Source organism: Salarias fasciatus, chromosome 12, assembly GCF_902148845.1.
Source record: "Salarias fasciatus chromosome 12, fSalaFa1.1, whole genome shotgun sequence".
NCBI lineage: Eukaryota > Metazoa > Chordata > Actinopteri > Blenniiformes > Blenniidae > Salarias > Salarias fasciatus.
Genome location: NC_043756.1, coordinates 17,277,687 through 17,286,829, shown reverse-complemented (window position 1 = coordinate 17,286,829; position 9,143 = coordinate 17,277,687). Strand labels below are relative to the sequence as shown.

Here is a 9,143-nt window from a genome sequence, read left to right as displayed (position 1 = left end):
CTGGGTCACAGGCACATAAATCCATATAGATATATTATTATTTTTAAAAGCCATTAGATATATTTGCCATTAGTTCAGTTTTGCTGATGAAGATATGAGGCAGTGCAGTAAAACTGTCTTTTAATCCCAACAAAACCTCTCCTTCACTCGCATATTCCTAAAGATCTACCCAAAAGTAACTGAGCGAAGACTGCATATTGACTGCAGTTTGGTTTCTGTGAGGTTTTTAAGGAAGAAAATAACTCCATTTAATATCATTCAAGAGTACTGAGTGCAATTCAGTGAAAAAAAAAAAAAAAAGAAAGAAAATCTCCATAAAACAAACCCCAGATTAGACCCTGTAGAGTCTCTCTGCATATTCCGGAGCTCAGCTCCTCCAGTCTGGTGGCAGTTCAAATGATATTTGGCTGACTTGTTATACATAGCTCAGTATATTCCAATAGCTTATAATGATTACAGATATTGGAACCAATAAAACATTTGTGGGCCAGAAATTGTGAAAGAATAAAATTAAATGATGTGTGTAACTTTGTTCTAACGTTTTATGTCCCTCCGAGGCTCGTTCTGCTCTGCCTGAAAACTGCGAGAATGTCAAAAGAGGTAAAAAAAAAAAAAAAAAAAGGGAAAGAACGAAAGAAAAAAAAGATGGCACCACAGTGTGTGCTCAGGGTGTAAGTTATGGCCGTAACTTTCTCACTCTGTCAGCCGCTTTAACCGTCTGTCCTGGAGGACACATTAACTTGGTATCCTTAAATAAAGTCCTTTAAATAAAGCTGGGGGAGTTAAATAATGAGAAAGCTGCTCCCACTGTCCTTTCTGCTTTTAAATGAACCTCTGCCTTTCTTATTAATGTCCCCTTATCGCTCATCATGGCCACTGACCCGCTGCCGTAACCCCTTCCCACTCAACCACATGAGAAGCTCCGGCAAGTGGTCGGCACAGAAGTAATTGAGGGCAATTTTCAAATTAAAATTTAAACCCCTCGTCCATCTTTGTGCGTTGGGAGGGGGTGGAGGAGGAAAAGGGGTTCTGGGCCTGATGACTTGATCAGGTTTTTGCGAGGCGGGCAGGTACTCAGGCTGGGAGAGGTGGGATGATGAACGAGGGGCATTAATCTCCGTGACAGAGAGAGAGGAGTTAGCAGCAGTGATAGCAGCGCTAACGGCTTTAATTAGCATTTAATCAGACGCCTCGGGGCCGATGGAGGGGGAGAGAAGAGATCAAACTCCGACGGCCTTCTGTAAGAAGAGGAGGAAAAGGAAGGCGGTCCCTGCGGTGGCCGGGCCGGTGCTGCAGGCTGCGCCGAGGAACACATGTCTATGATCCTCTCCTTGTTCTCCTGTAATGATAACAAGCTCAATGCACCGCAAAGGCCCAGGACCTTTTGCAGAAAGAGGACGAGTTAAAAGAGCAGAGACTGCATTCTCAGATACTGTTTATGCTCAGGCTGTCGGTTCTTCTTCGATAGACGATGCCAGTACTGATACAATATTGGAAGACTTTAAGGGACGATTGGAGAATGACGATAAAACTGTTTTAGATTATGCATCCGGTCACAATTCAGCATTTGTCAATCTACAAGCAACAGAACAGAAAACTAAAGCTTCTGATCTGTAGGGACCACACAAAACTTTTAACTGTTCAAATTCAGCCACTTTCAGGTTCTGGATTAATTCTACACCTCTCAGCTGCTGTTATGTGCCTACTTGTAACAATGGGAGAGCCCTGGAGGTGCTTGGACTCTCTACTATTAGTGGTTTGTTTTTCACTGCAGTGGTGGCACAGGCTCGTGGGTATTAGTGCATTTTGAACCATCTGCAATGCCAACCTACACAGTCCTTTTTTTTCGTTTTTTTTTATTACAACCCACAGATGTCTACTGTATGCATGCAAGAATAGAATATTTACACAAGTCAAAAGCCACTCTCAAATCTAATATAACCACAAATTGCCTCGCCACAGCTGCAGCCTGAACAGTGCATTAAAAGAACCAGTGTGTAGCCTTTAGAGGGGATCTTTTGGCAGTGATGGAATTCAGTATTCCAAACTCTGTTTTCATTAGTGTAACTAAGAGTGGTTGTGTTTTGGTGGGTCCTATTCCATGAAGCCCAAAATGTTCTGGTGCCATGTTTCTGCAGTAGTCTAAAATAAACAAAGCAAACACTGGCTCTAATGAGGGGCTTTCACAGCTTCTGTTTTTTCTTCTTCTTCTGCATTTTCACAGTCATGTTGGTTCTCTCACAGGCTTGGGGAGTGGATGGTTAAGGGAGTGCTCTGTACGCTGCAGCCCTGCTCCAACACACCTGGATCTAATGAATGTCTCATCATGAAGCTCTGGAGGAATCCTGGTATGGAGCTCCTCATTAGAATAAGGTGTGTTGGAGCAAAGTGACATCCAAACACGAGGAACTGTAGCTTCCCGGGGCCAGGAGTGTCCAGGACAGAGGGCTAAATCTCACAAAGCAGTCCTGTAAAGCATGTTACAGCAATTAGGAGGAGGAGAAGAGCACGTTTATGGAAATACCAGGTAAAGCCTTTGTTATAGTGACAACTCACAACTAGCTGCAGACACAAAACTGAAGAAGGAAAGTGCAAATTAGATTCAAATTTATCTCACTGAATTGGTATTTTGGATGTTTTGCATGAGTGCCCCAAGAATCTCACATGAGCTTCAGGTGAAGATTTGGTCAAAATGTAACATGCAACGCAACACAAAATTGGCCTCAATATTTGCACAATATTCGCTCACGATTTGCATGAAGTTTGCCTCATAAAATTACCAATTCTTTAACACAACAGACAGATGTTTAAAAGATTTGTCCATCATTTTCCATATATCTATTAGGTTGGAGCATGGCAACATTTGTGCAAAAATAATTAGGAAGTCTGGACCTTAAAAATAAGTTTTTTTTGTTTGTTTTTTTTTAAAGAAAAAAAAGGGAAAAAAAAGAAAAGAAAAAAAGAAAAAAAGAAGAAAAAAAAATAAAAATAAAAATAAGTATTGATTCTCCAGTCCAGTCATGATTTTGTTGTCAGGCTCTAAGAAAAAAAGGCTCATAAAACAAGTGCAGAGTGAAGACCAGACTGACATGCTGAAGGTTCATTTCAGGCAGTTTCTATGTCATTGAAAAACAATTTTCTTTATAAAAGTATTCATTATTAAAGCAACATATTGCATTGCTCTGCACCTCAAATAATTAAAATGCCTTGCAATTTTTTTTTATGGTATTTTGGAAACTTCTTTTTAAATTACATCATAAAATGTTGCAGCTTAAGAAGAACAAACATCTGATCGCTTCCCTGGACTTGGATTACAGGTGAAAAGCAACAAAACATCTGCTTTTCTGTGCATCTTGGAATGAAAAATTCCTTGTGAACCAAAATCAGGAAAACAAACTCTAAAAAACAATATTTGACAGCTGTGAAATACACGCATGGCATGGTTAAAATATTCAGGAGAGTCAATGTGTTTTACGTTGTTGATATCATAAAAAGAAATCCATGAGATTTAAATTTTCAGTGGGGGATGAATGTTTCCAGAACAGCTGTAAAAATTTGACAGTATGAAAACAAGTAGCTTCTGACTGGACGGATACTCCTTTATCCACAAATTGTTGCCTTGATACAATGATTAAAATGAAGAAGTGTTACATTATCTGTGTGTGTGTGTGTGAGTGTGTGTGCATCATTTACCTGCAATGCAAGGATCCACATGATAATGATCCTGTTTTGTTCTTGTCATTAGATGCCTTAAGATGAAAATCACAACAGTTCGAAGGGAAAACGTCAAGGCCTCGGTGTGTCGAGGAGTCGCGGTGCAGTGTGTATGAGAAAGAGTTAAGGAGAAAGATGGCGAACGCTGCAGATGGAAAGTTTTGATGGCGACGGTGAGGAAGAGGGCTTTTGGCATGAAAGGGGCCAGTGTGTGATCATGATGTCATTAGAAGTATAGAGTGAGACAGACTGGAGGAGGCTGCTGCACCGTGCTGCACCCGAGGGACGTCATTACCAACTGGAACTGAGCAGGGACCTGAGCACAGGTCGGACACACAGGAAGTGGTCTTGCACGCACACGCGCGCGCACACACACACACACACACACACACACACACACACACAGGAGTAAGTTTGTGTGTTTTTATGCACATGCATTGGTGTTTTTATTCCACAACACGCACGCACACACACTATTTCTCGCCGGCAGGCATCCATCACATAACAAATGGACAGACCTGTCTGGCCTCTGACAGCACACCGGCGCTTCTGTTCCTAAACCTGACAAATTCCTCAATATCTAAGTGGACACCTCTGTGGACAAATGTACCTCATTAATGGGTGCACACAGATGGACGGCGTACACACACACACACACACACACACACACACACACACACACACACACACACACACACACACACAGATGCGGGCCGGGAGCTCGTGCTGTGCTAAGTTGCGGTGTGTATACCGGCGCAGCCGTCTGCGCTTCATTACTGTTCACACACAGACAGTTGCAGTGTTTTTGTGTCAATGTTTAATGAGGGGCTGGGAGTCTGGGGACCTTACTGCTGTCAGGAGCTCCTGTAGTCTGGAGCTACCACCTGTTCCCATCCACTCCCTGAAGGCCTCAACACACACACACACACACACACACACACACACACACACACATGCATACACACACACAGGCAATGCACACACAATAAAACACATGCAGACACACATACAGGCATGCAAACAAGAAGGAGCACACATACAAAAACATGTCGACACAATCACACACACACACACTTGACAAACTACATACACTGATTTAGTCATCCGGTGGCGCCACTGTCAGCGCTGGATGCATGTAAACAGGTTACTGTGGTTGGCTGAGCCTGGCTGCCTGACAGAAGCTACAAAGCCAATGGGAATATCAATTGATACATTTCATATTCTTCGTCAGCTCGCCCGAGATGACAGCGTGAAAGCCGCTGCCGGGGCGAGAGTGATCCCTCCCTGCCTGTTCCCTGACACCGCCGTTTGATGGAGATCTGAACCATCCCGACTGATCGCCCCTCGCCGACACCCCGAACCGACGCACGCCTCCGAGCTCGCGGAGCACGTCCCGTAATGATCCATGACAGAGTCTGTGAGACAAAAGTGCAGCTGGAGGAAGAGGAGGGGAAGAAATGTAAAAAATTCTATTGGCAGCACACAAAACAAATCAGCTTTGAGAGAAAATGTATATACATTTCAAAAAAACTAACTTTTATTAAAACAAAAAAACAAAAAAACAAAAAAAAAATCAATTATTGACTCATTAACAAGATTATAAAACAGTGATTTAGTTACATAAATAAATTGATATCGATGTATCAAATCTTAATTTCATAAGCATGTATACATGGGTCATTGTAATAAATAAAATGGGAGAGCAGAAGATTCCTACACAAACAAAAAGAAATCAAATAAAAACAGCTAGAAAGACTCAGAGGAAATTGTTTCTGAAGAGAACAAGAGACACTGGACAACGTATTTTTTTCCCACCAAACACACGTGAGGAATTGCTTTGTTAAAGCATGAGTTACACAGCCATTCACTTACTAATTAAGGACACTAAAGCTGGGACCAAGGTTGGTTGTCTCTCACCTCTTAGAACGCGTTTGGTTGTTAGATAAGATCTTCTGTTTGGTTACTTTAAAGCGTTAAGACAAGGCAAGAGAAAAGGCTGCTTTTATCTTTCATCAACACAAGATAGAAAAAGATACACGGAAAAAAAGAGGAAAAAAAAAAGAGAGAAACTAACAAGAAGACGGTAAAAAAGGCAAGTAATGACAGGAGAGCTGAGCATTGCAGAGGAGACACTGGAAATTCTGCAGCGTGTGAAGGGAGCGCTGAGGAGACGCAGTCTCAAGAAGAACTGGAGTAGTTATGCTGATGTGTTAAACCTGTGCATAATTATCGACGTGAGTTTGGCTGCGTTTTATGACTATTAAATGAATCCTGCTATATTTCTGCAACGCGAGGCAGCCGGACAAAAAAAAAGATATCTTCAAATGCATTTAAGTCGTGAGATTTGTTTTCCTCCCCAGATGTGTCTACGTATTTTTCCCAACAAGACCCCATGGAAAAGTGGGCTAGTAGAACAGAGCGTACATGCATAAGTGCTTTAGGAAATCCTGCATTGTGTTTTCAAAAACGTGTATTGACACGACGGCCCGACGGTCGTCCACCTCCCCCTCCCCTCTCAGCGGTTCAGTCAGCAAGGCGTTTCTCTGCCACCGCCTCCGCCGGTCTGACTCAACCTGCATCCAGCGTCTCGAGCGCGAACACATTGTCTTGTGAGTCCCAAATAAAAAAAACAAAAAAAAAAAAAAAAAAAAAACTAACTGTCGACAAGGTCAGGCTAGTCCTTCTGATATGTTCTGTTTTTAGCAACAACGAAAAAGAAAAGAGGAGAAATAAAAAAGAGAAGACCAAAGAGAGAAAGAGATGAAGAGTGGGAGAGAGAGAGCAAACTACAGCGGCTTCAAGTATTTCACATTACATAGAATACTCTGTATAAATTAGTTAACATATACTTTCAGATCCTCCATATTCAGACATATACTATGGCATATATACAGAGTACAATAAATGCTCGCTCATGTTGTGTCGTGTTTTTGTCTTTTTTTTTTTCCTTGAAGTCAGTCGTTCATTTGTTCCACCTATTTTTTTTTTTTTCTTCCTGTGTAGAGAAATCCCTGAGAACGTTCTGGTTGACAATTATTGAAGGTTCCACACAATGAACTATAACAGTAGAAAGTCTAATTTCTATGATTCACATGCACAGAGGGAAGTGACACTGGCCTAGTCGGAAAAAAATCACGTATGATGGATGTTTGCAGTAGAGATGACAGGTTGGGGACTGCAGCCAATTTTTATCTCTTTGCAATAATGGGATGCGAGTATCGATGCCGGGGCGGTGACGTACAGCAGAGCCGAGCACAGAGACACTTAGCAGGAATCTGACTCGAAGGTTCATCTTTACCTTGGTCTCACCGGCGAATCCCCTGTTTAATTAACACTGTCAGCTGATAAATATCACCACGCCAGAAAACTGGGAGCAGGTTCAATACCGTGTCATGAGGTAGTCGTCCGCCTCTGGGTTTACGCTTCAGCTACCAACAAATTCAACTGGATCGCTTAAATCGTCCAATCCGGGCTGTTGAGAACCCGCGGCCGCGATACATTACAGTAATGTAACATTAATACTCATTATTTCGTCCCGATGAGTCGTCACCGCGGCACCTGCGTGCCGTCGTCTGCTTCCAGCAGGTACTCATTATGGAGGCGGGTGAGATCACGACAATAAGAACAACACCGGTTAGCTGAGAGCCTTGTTTGTGTGTAATGAAGCTAATGTCGGGAACCCAGAGAAAACTAATGGCTGCTCAAGTGCTGCTGCTGCTGCTGCTGCTGCTGCTATATCTGAAGAAATGCTGATGGCGGCTTTCTGTCAGTGCGAACCCAAGCTGTGCCGAGCCGAGCTAAGCTGTGCAGTGCTGCCCAGCGCCCACCAGCGAGGGCCTGGACAGAGGGAGGAGGTGCTCTGTGTGGTTTAAAGCCTTAGTTTCTCTTTGAGGATGCCGAGACGTTGTAAATTTTTCTTCTTCGTTGCTTTTGTTTTTTTTGTTTGTTTTTGAGTTTGTTTTTTTTTTACATGAGCGCTATCGTTAGAGGGGCTTCAGCCACTTGACAACATGTAACTCAATATACACTGAAAAAGGGAAAAAAGATGCTTCAAATCATAAAAAATAGAGGAACAACATAAAAAAAAAGCCATTTCACTTATCGTTTCCGTCTCACACACATGTAGAGAAATACACACAACATTCACAATGTGACAAATTTCCTCTCTTCTGAAAAATAAAAACACTTCTGTACACATAGTAGTAATAATATTATCAATAATAATAATAATTAATAATAATAATAATAATAATAATAGCAATAATGTTTATAACAATAACAACAGCAAGAACAATAATACCGCATGTGGCTCTGTTGATTTTTTTGTCATCTTTTCCTCTTTTTGCTTCATTCTACAAGTCACATCCCTCTTATTACTTGTCTAAAAAGTCCAAAAGAAGTTCAAAAGGCAGACTCAAGTTAATAGAAAAGTACTAGAGTGGGGAGGGGCGGCGCTTGGCGACCCCGGGCCGCCCCCCTCAGCCGAACCTCTCCCTCACCAGCATCATCAGTTTCTTTTTGCCCTTGTAGATCTGTTTCAGGTTGTCTATGAACTGGGTGAACTGGATGTGTCCGTCGTGAGCCATCATGAACGTCTCCCGGGCCTTGCCCAGGAACTCGATGAACTCGCTGTAGTGGCGCGGGCTGATGTGCGTGAGCCGCGAGTGCGTAGTGTTGATGTAGGCCCCGATGGTGGCGTCCAGCAGCTGTCTGAGCGGCGCCTTGTCCAGCGACATCAGCTTCCCAGAGTTCCTGCGGCTGTGCAGCGCCGACACCATGCCCGGCGTGGTCAGCGTGCACCGCCGCAAAATGTCCGACAGCACGGTGGCGCACTTCACGCTCTTGACCACCAGGGGGATGACGGCGGCCAGCTCGTTCTTGCCCAGCGAGTGGCTGAGCGCGCACGCCCACAGCACGTCGTTGATGGCCGGGTGCGTGTCCTGGTTGTAACTGAGGTTCAGGTGCGCCATCGCCAGCGTGGCCAGCTTGTACGCCCGCATCGGGTAGCCGCGGTGCTCCATGTACCGCGCGATGGTGAACAGCTGCGTGTAGCTCATCCCCGTCGCCGCCGCGTCCAGTACAATCTGGTAGGCTGTCTCGAAGGCAATGTGGTCCTTTTCGCAGAGCGTGAGGGCGGAGAGGGCGCAGTTCTGGGGGTCCTTCATGGCGCACTGCAGGGCGAGGGTGCGGGCGGAGGAGGCCAGGTTCTCCTGCTGGTGGCAGTCCAGGTGGAGGCGGACGATAGTGCTGTTGGACATGACGGTGGTGGCCACGATGCTCGTGGCTTCTGTGGGGGTGAAGAGGGTGAACCAGCTCTGCATGATGCTGTCCAGTGCGTACACACCTGGCAGAAACACACACACACACACACACACAACGGATTGAGTGGATCGCAGCACATCTTGAAAAAGTAATTAAACAGTAATGGT

General features: G+C 44.1%; 1 protein-coding gene across 3 annotated transcripts in view; it reads right to left on the bottom strand.

Annotated features, from left to right (window-relative positions):
* Nucleotides 1-5,517: 5,517 nt before the first annotated feature.
* LOC115397584 (zinc finger, SWIM-type containing 6) overlaps nucleotides 5,518-9,143 on the bottom strand; it is a 44,928-nt gene continuing 41,302 nt past the window's right edge. For all 3 annotated transcript variants that reach the window (XM_030103971.1, XM_030103969.1, XM_030103970.1), the window contains one exon: nucleotides 5,518-9,058. In XM_030103971.1, the coding sequence (XP_029959831.1) occupies nucleotides 8,193-9,058 (866 nt within the window). In that variant the 3' untranslated portion in view covers nucleotides 5,518-8,192. The remainder of the gene's footprint in view (nucleotides 9,059-9,143) is intronic.